Genomic DNA, 16,077 nt, shown 5'->3' with positions numbered 1-16,077 from the left:
CCGTTTTAGCAAACCACCAAAATAAGAAAAGAAAAAAATAAACATGAAAGCATGCCGGTAACTATGACTAGCTTTTTTGTTTTTTACTCTCTTTTACATGCAAAAGATTATTTTAAAACACTAGCTCAAGAAAATATTTCTTTAATTGGCTTATATCATTCATAAACTTCCATTTTTGTATAAGATGTCAGGGACATATAGTCCAAAAACAAAACTAAAAGGGCAACGTCTTTTGTCAAATTAAACTTGTAAAAGCCAACAAACTCTGCATCGTTTCAATAAGGTACCGTTACCAGAATGCCAAACACATAGTAAAAGACAAGGACAAGCAAGAAATGGCACTACTCTTTCAGAAATTTATTTCTTCTCAGACAACAGATGTTGAGAAGTGATTTTCTAACAAAAGAAGCAGCCCCCAAGAAGGAATTGATAACCCTAGGAATAAGCTTTCTTGGAGAATTGCTGCAAAGTTGGCCAGCACAGAATCCCTCCTCCTGCCCCCCTCCAGGAGCTAAACTTGAGATCTGTGTTTGCTGTAGTTTTTCTGTAATCAAGTCACAGGCCTTTTCTCTTACCCCCTTTCAGGTTGCTCTTTACGGTTCTTCCCCTTTTTCTCCTTAGTTAAGGAGATATAAAGTACAAAGAGAGGGAGAGTTGCAACCACTTCCTCTCGCCTCCTCCGCCCCTCTTTCGGTTACTCCGTACCTTCCCTTCCCCGCCTTTCCCGGGCAGCCCTACTGTGTTCCCCGGCTCCTCCTCCTCCCCTGCTCCCATCCTCCCCTCTCCGGGCTCCTTCTTTCTTTCTCCCCTCCCCTCCCCCAGACAGGCTTCCCAGCGCGCTTCCCTTCCCCCGCCTCCCGATCCCGCACCCTCCCCTCCCCCAGCCTCCTGCCTTGTGACACATCCCGGGTCCTCCCGGAGGCGGCAGCAGCGGCAGCGGCGGCGGCAGCACTAGCCACCACCTCCGCGGGAGCCGCAGCCCCCGGCTCAGCCTCCCCCCGGCCCCGCCGCTGCTGCAGCAGTCATGGCTGCGGATGGGGTGGACGAACGCTCGCCTCTGCTGTCAGCATCCCACTCGGGAAATGTCACCCCCACGGCCCCGCCGTACTTACAGGAGAGCAGCCCCAGAGGTAAGGCCAGCATGGACCTTTCTACTTCGTAAGGAAAAGCCTAGAATGCTAAAGACCCGGGAGCTCTGGCTCCGAGGTGGAGGAGAGCCTCTCACTTGGGCTGCAAGAGAGGGATGCTGACTGCGCCTTCCCCAGCCACAGCCTGCTTGCCGGAGAGCTTCCCCGCAGGGCTTTTGGTGGGGTAGGGTGGGGTGTGAGCGTGAGTGTGTGCGTGTGCGTGTATTTCACCCCTTCTCACCCTCTGGGGTGTGTGTGTCTGTGTGTATTTCACCACTTCTTACCCAGGGATACAGGATGTGACATGAATTTCCCAGGTTGGGCTTTACCGTTTTGGAGCAGCCCCTAAGTGCAGCTGGAGGAGGTGCAAATCTTTCACAATCATTCATAAATCCTTTCAGGTTGCCGAGAAACCCCTAGTACTGCTCACCTTGGGATCTGTCCTTGAAAGGGCTTAGCTGGAAAAATATGCATATATCCCCCCACCAGTGCTCTCTGTTCAATCAGGGAATTGTCTTACCAAAAGGAATAGAATTAATCAATATTCCTAATATGTCTGAAATTCCTGCCCTCCCTTATTACTCCCCTTTCTAAGGAGTATGTGTTAGCTTTAGTGGTGAATGAAGAAGAACAGAAAGGAGGATGTAATATTTTTGATGCATATCTGGGTGAGATTGAAAGGAACTTACTTCTAAAAGTAACCCAAGTTAATCCTGCATGTATTTCTATTTATTCAAGATGGAATCAAAAAAGACTTGATAGCCGTGGGATCTGAAGAAGTGTGTGCGTGTAGGGGGGTTGTTTAGCAAACTATTCAAAGATTTATCTTTGTTCGAAGCCTTTTAGTGGCTTTCTATAGTAGAAAGAAGGCGGAGTCAGGATTTATAGAAAAGGGATAGCAAGACTTGAACAAACCACTTAGAGTTATGGAAAGAATGGTCAAATATGGCACTTGCAAATGTAGCCTAAGTGCATCTCTCTCCCTTTTTGGCTGAATATGAGAGGAGCTTAAAAACCCAAGGAGACAGGTGCTAATACTTTTGAAAATATAGGCAGATCATGTTTCTTGTGACACAACTTTTTCTAAGTTCAAGTCTGGAATTGGAGCAGTTGTAGAGCAGGTTGAACTTGTTTAGTACTTAAAATTTCCACTTCATGCATTACAACTTGAAAAGGAACAATTTAGGTCTTAACCAACACCTAACAAGAAGCAGGACAAAGGAAAAAGATGTTTAGCTGTGAATCATTCAGTGTGATCAATGAGTTGAGAAATAAGGTGCAAAATGGAACAGAGACTCATGTACCGAAAAACCCACAAGTCATGTTTGTATTAAGCTTGTGTCAGCGGACATCAGTTGGGGGAAATTTCCTTTAATGTACAAATTTGATATTAATATTTTACTGTTATTTAAATTGGATGGTCTAGAGTATGTTTACTTATAAACGAATGTTTCAGCTTCATCAAATCACCCTTTAAGGCAAAATATTTGCAATTTATTAAAAGACAAAGTTTGGATTTATGCAACTGTCCTATAACAGATTTTCATGCCCTCTATCCTATATCTTTGTTTTTGTATTTTTAGTCATAGTGGCTAAATTATTCCACAAAAATATTCACGCTCATGGACCTGCTCAATAAGGTACAAATTGCAGCTCAGCCACTGAGAAAAAGAAGTTTCATTCCAGGTAGCTAAATAACTGAAGAAATTCAATGTATTAAAAAACAAAATTCAACTGAGTACATTTTAAAGATCTTATGGGCTTTATTTAATGATTCGTGACTCTATAGCATCCCATCTGGCAGAGAGAAAGAGCTTCAAAAAGGTGTACTAAATGAAAGACTTCCATAGGCAGAAGGGAGTGGGGAAAAGGAAATTATACTAGCAAAAAGTGGATTGGTTGTGGCAAGATCATTTTCCTCTAAGGGATGGCAGTGGTCTATCAGGCAGATGACCTCACTAGTGCTAATAAGGTAGTTTCTGCCTGACTTTAAGATTCCATTTCTGGAAGAAGCCAAAAGTGTAATTAAGTCTCTGTTTGGTGATGGGGAGCTTAGCATAAGTGCCTCCATTTTGAGCCTGTTATCTTGTTTTTAACAAATGATTTAGCAAAAAGCCTTTTCTGCCTTATGGTAGAATATGGTTGGGTTTTTTGTTTTTGTTTTTTTAAACTGGTGAATAAGACAGGTTAGATAATTAGAAACACTAATTTCATGTAGCATAATACCTAGGAAGCAAGAAGGATAAGTGAGAAGCAAAGACATTTGGTGTATTGGCATTTTTGTCAGAGTATCTTTTCTTAGATAACAAGCATCTTCATAAAGATTTTGAGTAATGTATAAGATCTGATTCTAGGAGACCAATGTTATTTACTCATTCGTTGATTCATTGGGCAGCATGATGTGCCAGAGATTGCTCTAGGTCAACAAAACTGACCAAACCCATCCCTTACTGGAGCCCATGTTGAAGGGAGGAAAAAGGAATAAAGAAACACGGGCCTGAATTACTACTGTAGGAAGCACTCTGTCGCTAGACCAGATGTTTTCAGTAGTTGACAAGAATTAGAGTTGAAGGTTGGGATTCAAAAGACCAGAATAGAATGTACTTTTTGATAATGAACTTTGGTTTATAATATCATTCATAATTGCCCAGACTTTTTTTTTTAAGTAGTTAAGAGCCATAACTAGTGAATATTTTCTCCAATCAAATACTTTATTTGTGTCACCATCTAAGAACAGGAATGCTAGCTCTTACTCCGGGATGAAATATTCCATTAAGTGGAAAGTTGGTGAAGTATTTATTTATAGGCAGGTTGTTGAAAATGCAGTGGGAAGCAGTATTTTGCATTTGGTTTTAGCACATTGAGAATCTTGTGTGGTCTGTATAATTGTCCACCTGGGTTTCTAAGTGGAGTGCTGCTCGTGGTCTTTACTGTCGATATTGGATTCCTGCATAGAGTAGGAGATCACCTTTCCTGTGATTAAAATGCTCTGTTTGGTACATGTGTCAGCTTTTGTTAAGGTGTGGAAATGAAAATCAAAGAGTTTTAGGCTCATTTGATAAAAAGATTAGAAAAAATACCACACAACTTACACAATTTGGCTATATTTAATTGATTTCTTTATTATCTGCTAATTTTATAGGTAGGATATGGCAAAAGAATATGACCTTTACATTTATGAGACTTCCTCTGTGAAAACAGTTTATATTTGAGGTTGTCTAATTATGTATTTACTACAGGAATGTGATTATCTACTTCACTATAATTTTAAAGGAATTGTTATACAGAGACAGTTTCATTTACCTAGTTTATTTCTGTCATTCATTCAGCAAATAAATATTTGAGTACTAGCCAAGCTCTGTGTGGTAGGATGGGAAAAACGGATATGAACCCTCTTCTAGTCTAATGGGGGATATTGAGACATAAATTACATAATCATTTGAATAAATGCAAAGTGCAGTGGGGATGAGGACAGGCCAGGAATGTATCCAGTGCCATGAAAATATATAATATAAAGATTTAACCTGGTTAGGGAAGACAGGAAAAGCTTTCCTGAGCCTTCATTGAGGTTTTTAAAATTGAACTTGGCAAAGGGAGTACTGGAAGAACATTCCAGACTAAAAAAACAGTATGTACAAAAGCCTTTAGGAGGATAGAGTATGGTAAGTACGAGGAACTGAAACAAGGCCAGTGTGGCTAAAGTGAAAGCACCAATAGGGAATATATTGCAAAATGGGATTGGAGAAGTGGGTGGTTGATGGTCTCCAGAGATCCACCCCTGCCTCCAAAGAGCCATACTTTTTGATATTCAAATCCTTGGATGGGTCCCCTCCTTGAATCTGGAATGACCCTGTGATTCAATTTTGACTTACAGAATAAAGTAAAAGAGAGCTGAATGACTTTGGAGACTAGGTCATAAGAGGTCTTGCAGCTTTCGCCTTGTCTCTTATAAAGTGCACCTTGAAGAAAATAACTTGTCTTGTAAGAATTTGAATGCACTGAGACTACCTTGCTTTGAGGAATCCCTAAGTAGACATGTGGGGAGACCACATGGAGAGAGGGATGCATGACCAGCTCTCAGACGTGGGAGTGAAGAAGACATCTTGGATGCCCAGCCCAGTTGGGCCTTCAGATGATTCCAACCCAAGCCAAATTCTTATTGTACCTGCATGATTGATTCTAGATGATTACCATTCAGCTTAGGCAGAACAATCCACAGAATCATGAAAGGTAGTCTTAAACTCTTGTTTTAAGTCACTAAGTTTTGGGGTGGTTTGTTCTGCAGCAACAGATGACCAGAACAGTAAGTATTGCTCAGTCCATGCAGGGTGTTATCGGTCACATTGAGAAATTTTGCCTTCAGTAAAGGGATGATCTGGTTAGATCTTTATTATTATTATATTTTCATTATTTAAATTGAAATATAGTTGACACACAATGTTAATTCATTTTAGGTGAAGAACACAGTGATTAGTATTTATGATATGGTATCTCACCACACATGTGGCTACCATCTGTCACCATACAACACTATTACAGTACCATTGATTATATTCCCTGTGCTGTACCTCTTATCCATGTGACTTATTAATTCCATAATTGGAAGCCTGTATCTCCCACTCCCCTTTCTCCATTTTGCCTACCCTCCTACCGCCTCACCCTCTGGCCACCATCAGTTTGTTCTCTGTATTTATGGGTCTGTTTCTGCTATTTGTTTTGTTTTTTTTTAGATTCCATATATAAGTGAGGTCATATGGTATTTGTTTTTGTCTTATTTCACTTAGCATAATACCCTCTTGGTCCATCCATATTGTCAAAAATGGCAACATCTTGTTCTTTTTTTATGGCTGAATAATATTTGAGTGTGTGTGTGTGTGTGTGTGTGTGTGTATACATACCACATCTTCTTTATCCATTCCTGTATTGATGGACACTTAGGTTGTTTCCATATCTTAACTATTGTAAATAATGCTGCAGTAAACATAGGGGTGCATCTATCTTTTTTGAATTAGTGTTTTCATTTTCTTTTGGTAAATACCCAGGAGTGGATGGAATTACTGGATCGTGTACTATTTCTATTTTTAATTTTTTGAGAAACCATACTGTTTTCCACAGTGGTTGTACCAACTTACATTCCCACCAACAATGCACAAGGGTTCCTTTTTCTTTACATCCTTAGTAACAATTCTTGTTTCTTGTGTTTTTGATACTAGCCTTCCTTACTAGTGTAAGGTGATAGCTCAGTGTGGTTTTGATTTGCATTTCCCTGATGACTAGTAATGTTCAGCATCTTTTCATGTGTCTGTTGGCCAGCTGTATGTCTTCTTTAGAAAAATGGCTATTTTTAAAAAAGATTTTATTTATTTGACAGAGAGAGACAGCAAGCACAAACAGGGGGAGCTGCAGAGGGAGAGGGAGAAGCAGACTCCCCACTGAGTAGGGAGCCTGATGCAGGGCTTGATCCCAGTGAGCCAAAGGCAGAGGCTTAACCAACTGAGCCTCCCAGGTGCCCCAGAGTAATGTCAATTTTTATTATTTTTACATCACTCTATTTCTGGATTAGAGAGTGGATGAGAGGGGAGCAAGGGTCGATGAGGGTAGATGACTCGAGTGGCTACTGTGTGATTCAGGCAGATCTGAAAAACCGTGGTGATAGCGTGGACCCAGGTGGTGGTGGAGGTGGAGAGACAGATGATGTAAAGGAAGTAGAGATGGCTTGATGGTAGATGGACTGTGAGAGTGAGAGGGAAGTGGCCAGGATATCTCCCAGAGTTCTGGTGTCCACAGCCTGATGGTGTGGTTGCCCACACTGACACAGAGAACACCAGAAGAGCATCAGGTTTGGGGAAATGCAGATCATGAGCTTAGTTTTAGATATGATACATTTAAGATGTTTGCAAATATCCAAGAAGAGACGGCAGATAGTTGCATCCACAGATTGAGACCAGAAAAATGAGGCCTGGGCTGAAAAATATAAAATTGTGTTATTTGCATATTGGTAACAGCTAAATATATGGATGTTGGTTCAGAGCTTCCCAAGGCCCCACCGGTGTGCCACGCAATGTGCTGAGATAGAACGTATAGGGGTTAAGATACTGGTTCTCCTCAATTCTTAGAACGGCAGAAGCCTCTAGGCCACAGGCCTCCAGCTCTGCATAGCTGTAAACATATTGTCACTTTCTGTGTACTGAAATGTAAAAAAGTTTGGGAAGCTATGTATGAGACTACTGAGGGAGAATAAATAAAATGAAAAGAGAGCCTAGGACAAAGCTCTGAGAAACTCCCACATTCAATGACTAGTTAGAGAAAGAAGAAGACTGATAAGTAGCTCCCAGGCAAGTTGGAGGAATACCAAAAGACTAATATCACAGAGTCAAGGAGAAGAGAACACTTCAAGAAAGGAGTGGTCAAACATGTCAAAAGCTGCAAAAAAGAGTGAATAGATAAGGACTCAAAAATGTCTTTTGAATTAGTGACCTCAGTGAGAGTTGTTTCTGTGTTTATATTCAAATCCTTTGTAAAGAATTGAAGAATTATTCATTTCCATCTAATGTAATAGTCTCATATAGATATATTTTAATTGTAAAATCACTTCAAAGCCACTTCACTTCCAGGAAGAGGCTAATATTCCTTTATTTTGAAACACTTAGGTTTCCTATGAAACATAATTAGAAAGGCCTTGTCCTTTTCTTTTCACCTTTATTTCACTTTTTAAAAATGAATAAATTTGAAATTGCTTGAGAAAATGTTTTCGGTGGCTAGAAAATAAATTGGCTTCTGGTTTAAGAGATAAATTATTTACTACGTACTCCTGTATTTCTCACTTAGCAACTGTATAGTAAATAAGGTATATTGTTAGTGATCCTCTTCTGTCCTCTACCTGAAGAAATCTAAAGTTAGAAATGGTGCCTTAGTTTAAAGTGGGGCAAAGTCTCATTTCACTTCGAACTATGTTCTGTACTCGACTAGAGTTTTATTGAGTGTCTTAGTTCAGGCTACTATCACAGAATACCATACATGGCGGGGCTTAAACACCAAACAGTTATTTCTCACAGTTCTGGAGGCTGAGAGGTCCAAGATCAAAGTGCCAACAGATTTGGTGTCTGGTGAGAGCTGGCTTCCAGGTTGCACAGTGCTGACTTCTTGTATCCTCCTCACATGGTAGAGAGAGAGCATGAGAGCTCTCTCTCTCTCTCATTCCTTTCCTAATAGCACTAAACTCATGCATGAGAGCTCCACTCTCATGACCCAATTACCTCCCAAAGGCCCCACCTCCTACTACCATTACTTTGGGGTTTAGAGGTTCAACCTGAATTTTGAGGGGACATAAAGGTTCAATCCGTTGCACTGAGTTAGAGTTCTTGAATATATTTGGGCAGTCTGTTAAATTTCTGAACCTCCTTGCATCCTTGCAGAGTATAGGGTTGGCTGTGGACTGGCAGGAAAAGAGGATGCAGACCCAGGGACCTACACCACATGCACAACCCACTGTAAGATTAGATTTTCATTTTATTTGCCAAGGATCGTGAAACCCGCTGAAGCCAGGTTGTCACAACGATTGGAAAGAGATGCAGCCTATTTGAGAGCAGCTACCCGCCACTCAATGAAGGCCTCAGTGGGGGTGTGCACCAGCTGTGATACTGAGCCAGGAGGGTCTTGCTGAAGCTTGATTTTGTGACATGCTGAAGCTGAGTTAGGAGAATTTTTTGAAATCGGTTCTTGAATCAAAGTCTGCTTCACTGAGGCCACATCGTTAAGGAAAAATAGAGCCCAAACATTGGTGAAGGGTGTATGCTTCCAGTTTCCCAGTATTGTGGCAAGCCCATTTCCTATTCTAATCCTTTCCTATTATTTGGCAGGCATCAGTCTCCGTGATTTTTTTATTCTATTTTATAATGCCCACATTTCCTCCTGGCTCTATCCAGCATCTTTAATACATTAATCAAGACCTGTTTCATGCAGACATCCTTTCAAATATTTGAGTGCCCATTATACTGTTCCAGATTCCTGGGAGCTTACATTCCAGTTAGAGATACATCCAGTGAGCGCTATAATTTCCAAGAGCGAAGAAAATAAAGCAGGGCATGAGGCTGGAGAGTGACTGGCTGTGTGGGGAGTGTTTCACATTGCTTTGGGAAAGAGACTTCAGAGAGGACAATTGCTCAGAGACCTGAAAAATTAGTTGGCATGAACCATTGGAAGACAGAGGAGGAGTGTGCCAGGCCACTGGAACAGCAAGTATAAAACATGACGCTGTTTCAGAACATGGAGGGCAGTGGGCCAGAGTGTGGTGACTTAGGGGCTAAGTGTGGGGGACTGGACTAGGGAAGACAAAGGAGATTTTGTGGGTCACTGTCAGAGATGTGGCTGTGTTCTGAGGATAAAGGGAAGCCATGGAGTGTTTGGAGCAAAGGAGAGACATGAAATAGTTTTTTAAGAAAATCATCCTGGGGGCACCTGGGTCGCTGAGTCAGTTAAGTGTCTGACTCTTGATTTCCGCTCAAGACATGATCTCAGGGTTGTGAGATGAAGCCCCGCATCCACCTCCACGCTGGGCGTGGAATCTGTTCACAATTCCCTCTCCCACTCCCTCTGCCCACCCCCCCTTAAAAAAGAAGGAAAGTCATCCTGGTTGGTATGTGGAGAATGGATTCTTGGGGGGGAAGTTAAGAAGAGACTAAGAAGACATGAGACTAATCAGGAGGCTGTTAATGAGGCATAGTCAAGAGGTGATGGTGGTCTGACCCAGGGTGGAGGTGATGGAAACGGTGGGATGTGGCTGGATTCAGGACACAGTTAAGCATAGAGCAGCGGGACTTGCTGATGGAGTAAAGATGGATGGAAAGAAATCACAAATCTCCAGGACTGACCCAAGCAACTAGGAAAAACTGTGCTTTTTTCTAAGATAGACAGACAGGAGCAGGAGTCAGGTATGTGGGGTGGGGGGAAGAAGAACAGTGGAAATCAACATTCTGTTTTAGACACATTGAGTTTGAAGTACCGTTAGTCCTCACTTCGTTGGAGGTGTCAGGTAGGCAGTTGGATGCATAAGTCTGGAGTGTGAGAGACATTAGGGCTGGAGGGTAAATTTTATTCAGTAATTATTTATCATCCATGTGATAACACTTCACTGTGGTGAGAGGTGATGTTCTCGAGTCCCCATTTATTTCCAAGGACTCTGCATGTTGTTTTCCGGAATGTCAAACTTTTAGTGTAGAGCATTCTGTTAGAGTCTTGAAGATTGCCAGATGGATACAGATGTTAGCCAGATGAATACAGATGTTAGAGAGGCAAGTTAGCCAGATGGATGTTCATGACTGTCTTTGAGGGCAATAAGCAACTATCCGGGAAGTGATCCAAATGGGTCAAAGCAGACAACACTGGTTACAGCTTTGAGCTCAGCGCTTTTGTGTTTTACTTTTGTAAGGCTGAAGAGATGCTGCATACTCTGGGAATGACATCCCTTTAATAGCTCTTGAGAGGGAATACATTCTACCTGCTGTTTTCTGTTCTTTTGAGAGAACTTCTCTACTTTTTTGGGGGGGGCGGGGAGATACACTGGAGTTTGTGTTGCTTTGGCACTTTTCTAGATTCTTTCCTTTCCCTGATTGCTGTTGTAAAGCGAATTTCTCTTTCTCTGTAAGAATAAAACAAAAAAGGTGCAAAAGAAATGGAAAGCATGGCTCCTCTTCCTAGCCTTCAGGTAAGTTTGTCAAGCTTTGTATAACTAAATCCCTTTATAGTCTCAGAGATGATCTTGCCACCAGGTATGGTTTAGCCTGTGGGACCTGACACTTGAGTTCTCTCTGCCAGTGATCAGCTGTTGACCTTGGAATAGTTTCTTTACGTCTCTGCGCCTCAGTTTCCTACCTGAGAAGGAGTGATTTAGTATGTTCCTTTTTGCTTTTATATTCTAGGACACAGTTGTTCTTGGTAAGGAATCTGGGTACACCGAGGAGAATCTATCTATAACTGTATAGGTGGTTATCGTCTTACCTCACTCTTTCACTTCAATTCTTATTCCCTTATCCTTTGAATATTGGAAAGATAGTTTATTGAACTTTAAAGAATATTACATGGCTCTTTTAAGCATTGGAAGCCCAACGAGCATGCAGTATTTTATTCTGTAGAATGTATTTGTATTGGCACATGACTGGTTAGAGCATTCTAGCAAAGCATGTATTTCTAAAGGTTATGGCAAAATCTTTCTTCCTTCCATACTTTGTCAAGTTGAGATATTTAAGCTTGGTAGACTCATAATAGAGATTTAAAAACCGTGTACAAGAAAGCCTCTAATTGTTCAACATTTGACCATGTGATGTCTACAGAGGGAGAATTTAGGGGAAGGTATGTGACAAGATGAAATTTTATAGTTTCAGAGATTAAATGCTACGATTTCACAATCCAGAGGAGAAGCAACACATGGAGATGGTAGTGAGTAGATTTAAAGTGAGAAGACTTTCACAAACACCTGAGTCATTATTAATCTTAGGCCATAGGATGTTTCCCAAAAAAAAACACACTGATTTCTACTGAGCTGAATGGAGTCTACCAATTAATACAAAAATATTTCAAAAATTTATAGGAAAATGATTTTTCATATTTACAGAATTCAGGGATCCTGTTCCGGTGATTCTCTATATAGAATACTTTGCCGTGCTCAAAAAAGAGTATTTGCATTCATTGCCAGCCCTAAATGAAGACATAGGTTATTAATAAACTAGCAAACATACCCGAATACAAGATGACCTAAGTGCCATGTTTTAGAGCACGCCCCACCTCTCTACGGGTCCTTGTACTTGCACCTTGCATTTCTGTGTGTTTGATTTGGTCTGTTACTCCAGCCTGTCAAGGTCTTAATGGGAGGGATCTGGTCCTGAAATGGAAAACACATCGCTGGGTGTACATGCTTTTCCTTAAGACCATACTCATTGCCTCATACTGGTATCACTGATTAGCCACTTCTAGTCTTTTCTAGGTAAGGATATCCTGTTTACTTCCTATGAGTAAATGAGTAGGAAAGGGATTTTGGAATCTAAAACATTCAAGTTCTACCCATTCCTCAAAGCCATTTTCTTTCATGTAATCCTTTCTAATCTCTATTACAGAAAGATCTATGTTCCCAAAGCAATATCTCTCAACATTTCCATTGTGTATCTTTTGTTTTTGAGAGAGAGAGCGTGAAAAGGGAGTGAGGGGCAGAGGGGAGGGAGAGAGAGAATCCCAAGCAGGCTCCATGTTCAGCGTGGAGCCCCACACAGGGCTTGATCCAACAACCCCCACATCATGACCTGAGTAGAAATCAAGAGTTGGATGCTTAACCCACTGAGTCACTGAAGTGCCCCTCCATTCTATATCTTAATATTTATTTGTGTATGTGAGCCTGTCAAGGGAGACAAGGAAGGAGATAGGGTTCTTGCATCTTTCATCTCTGAGTCCTTTTCATCACCCCTTGCAAATGATCTTATACATCTAGGCACTCAACAAATGTCGAATGAATGAATGATAGACTGAGAAAGCAAGAAAGGATGGCATGATGGGGATTTTTGAAGTCACTCAGGGAGTGAAGGTTTTGCAGCTTGAGTAACAGGAGAGCAAAAGGCAAAGTGACCCAGCAGAGCAGATAGCCAGATCTCCTTCCACATTAGAAATGCCCGCATGGCAAAGGAGGGAGCTCCAGGGCCATACCCTCTGCTGGTTATAATGAGGAACTTACTCTCCTGGATTAACTTCTGGACTTCTTTAGCAATCTCTATATTTTGAAATGAAATTAAACTCATGAAGTAAAAATATCTAAGCACTAGAATTTAAGGGACTTTGGGCTCCTGGGTGGCTCAGTCGGTTAAGTGTCTGCCTTCAGCTCAGGTCATGATCCCAGGGTCCTGAGATCATCAAGCCCCATGTCCAGCACTCTGCTCAGTGGGGAGCCTGCTTCTCCCTCTCCCTCCCTGTTCCCTCTGCTTGTGCTCTCTCTTTGTCAGACAAATAAAATCTTTAAAAAAAAAAAAAATTTAAGGGACTATTCATGAAATATCTTTATACACTTACTGTATGCTTAAAAAAATAAATATTGGTTTTTTAGAAGTGCATTTCACTCCATTTTTGTGTCTGATTTTGCTTAGATTTAAGGTGAATACGTGCCAAATTCCAAAATTACTGTTGACTTCATCTAGAATCTTTTAATCCCTAGGTCATTTTTTAAATGGGTGAAATACTTTAAGATAGAAAAAGATTGAGTATAATATTGTCATTCATATATCTTACCATCTAATTATGTTGGACCTTGGGTTTTTCTTTTTCTTTAAGATTTTATTTATTTATTTGACAGAGAGAGCACGCACACGAGCAAGCACAAGCAGGGGGAACAGCAGGCTGAGGGAGAGGGGGAAGCAGTGGGACTTTATCCTAGGACCCTGGGATCATGACCTGAGCCAAAGGCAGACACTCAACCAACTGAGCCACCCAGGTGCCCGGGTTTGGTCTGGTTTGGTTTGGGTGTTGTTGTTGTTATTGTTGTTGTTGTTGTTGAAGTAATCTCTAGGGACGCCTCGGTGGCTCAGTTGGTTAAGCATCTGCCCTTGGCTCTGGTCATGATCCCAGAGTCCTGGGATCCCGCATTGGGCTCCTTGCTGCTTAGCGGGGAGGCTACTTCTCCCTCTGCCTGCCACTCCCTGTGCTTGTGCTCGTACTCACTCTCTCTGACAAATAAATAAAATCTTTTGTAAAAAATTAAAAAAAAAAATCTCTATGCCCAAAGTGGCGTTTGAACTCACAACCCCGAGATCAAGAGTCACATGCTCTGCCAACTGAACCAGCCCCGTGCCCTGATTGTGTTGGACCTTAACATTCTGCCATGCTGTTTCATATATTGAAGCAAATAAAGTCACAAATCCGGTTGAACTTTTTTCCCTTCCCCGTGTACTGAGGTCATTTTCCCTCCTCATATTCTCTCTTATCTAAAATGTCTTGTAACAGATTTGGGGCTCAATTATATTTGAGTATATTTTATAACTAATTTATGAATACTTTTAACCTGTAAGTTATCATTTAGTGTGTATACTTTGTATGTAAAGGAGGGTCTTTTTTTCTTTTAGAAATGCGCAGTCTTTAGAAATGTAGATACGTAGTGAAAATGAGGTGTCTAGGAAGACTGACAGAATAGGAATTCTTTACCTCCTTAGGCTATAGGAGGAGTTTCTTAATTTCTAGGCAAGTTTTTTGCCCTGGGAACAACAATTTGATTTTCTGTACCGAAAGTAAGTGTCTTTCTGTTTTTCTTGAAACACAGGCTTTCTTGGAAGCAATATTGCAAATAACAAATTATGAATGCTGCCATGCATGTAAACAATATGATTTCACATAAATCATGTCAGAAAAAAATTGCGTCTTTTGAAATAGAAATAAACACAGTAGTTGATAAAGTGAAAGAAGAATACATGACGGGGCACCTGGGTGGCTCAGTGTGGTTAAGCATCTGCCTTCAGCTTAGGTCATGATCTCTGTCCTGGGATCGACCTACCCCCCCCCACCCCCAACCAGGCTCCGTGCTCAGTGGGGAGCTTGCTTCTCCCCTGCTGCTCCCCCTGCTTGTGCTCTCTCTCTGTCAAATAAATAAATAAATAAAAGAATACATAACTTATTCACTGTCAATACTTGAAGAAAGCACTATTGACACAGATGAAATGCATTATTAGAATGAGGCAGAAATATTGCCTTATAAGAAACAGATCAGAGCAGAAGCTTTTGTCATCCAGGAACTGGTCATTGGCAGGTCCCTGGGCATTTCTTGGCAGCACCTCCAGTTATGTGGCAGTGTTTTGATTCGGCCCAAATGCCTGAGACCACAAAGGGAGGGAAGGACAACAGACTAATAGCTCGGAGTGGAATTCAGTCTTCCTCATCACCTGCTAGATAAGAACGCCTGGTTTGCTGTTGCCTTGGGGGTCTGCCACGGGCACACACGAGCTCTTACAAGCAATATTGGAGGCATTCGGATGTAGCTCGATACTGGTTCCAAGCTGATATTACAACCACAATAAGGTGTGGCTGTTTTTCCAGAGCTGCTGTTTGGAGAAAGGAGTTAAAGGTAACGATTTAGAGAAAGTTTGCAGTGCTGGAGGAAAGCTAAACTGTGCTAGAATGACTCTACCACCAGCCTCCTCTCCCCTTGCCATCACCCTGCACCCCAACACACACTCGGCCCGATCAGATTTAGACGCCCTCTTCTGTGCTCGCAAAGCCCCTGTGCATGTGCTTATCAGAGCACTTACCACCCCCAGCTGTCCTTGCGCTTTTACTGTCTTTCCCCATGTTAAGAACATGAGCTCTTGAAGCCCTGGGGCCTGTCTCACTGCCCACGGTGTTCCTGATGTACGTCTACACTGCGCCTGCTACGCAGTAGATGCCCGTGACCCACCGACTGCGCACTAACTCCTGGGAACCCACCACGGTGTGCCTGGCTGGCGGCTGCTTTCCTCCTGAATATAGCTGAAGGCCTCTGGACTTTGGCATCAGAGCTTACAGCGGGGCTTTGTATCACACCTCCTCAGTTACGAAGCTAGGATTGCCCGGGAGTGGGAGTCCAAGGTAGAAAATAAGCAAATCAGTGTAGTCGGGTGTGGGCGTGCGCGGTTCATCTGATAAATTCACTCCAGCGTTCTAACTCCCTAAGCCTTTGGTTCTTCTTCTGCACAATGCTAGGAATGTTCTGCCATTACAGCTCCATTGAATATAGGGCCAAGTCTCACCAACAGACAAGGAAACTGACAGAGAACTACTTCCAGCTTTAAAACAAACATCGAGTCCAGAGCTTCTGGCAAGCGCACCCATATGATTAAATTTGGCTCAACTCCTTTGTTCCATCCTCTTTGGTTTAAAACTCTTAGGATCTACCCCCACGCACATTCCCCAGGTTTCTGACAATATATATTTTCAAAACCTTGCAATTCTC

At 41.9% G+C, this 16,077-nt stretch overlaps 1 protein-coding gene across 1 annotated transcript in view; it reads left to right on the top strand.

Moving 5' to 3' along the window:
- Positions 1 to 897: 897 nt before the first annotated feature.
- The window catches only part of PIP4P2 (phosphatidylinositol-4,5-bisphosphate 4-phosphatase 2), a 53,208-nt gene continuing 38,028 nt past the window's right edge, over positions 898 to 16,077 (top strand). Inside the window, exon 1 of the mRNA XM_026495771.4 lies at positions 898 to 1,130. Within this exon, the coding sequence (XP_026351556.1) occupies positions 1,025 to 1,130 (106 nt within the window). The 5' untranslated portion in view covers positions 898 to 1,024. The remainder of the gene's footprint in view (positions 1,131 to 16,077) is intronic.

Source organism: Ursus arctos, unplaced genomic scaffold (assembly GCF_023065955.2).
Source record: "Ursus arctos isolate Adak ecotype North America unplaced genomic scaffold, UrsArc2.0 scaffold_6, whole genome shotgun sequence".
NCBI classification, from domain to species: domain Eukaryota; kingdom Metazoa; phylum Chordata; class Mammalia; order Carnivora; family Ursidae; genus Ursus; species Ursus arctos.
This window is presented reverse-complemented; position numbering and strand designations above follow the sequence as displayed.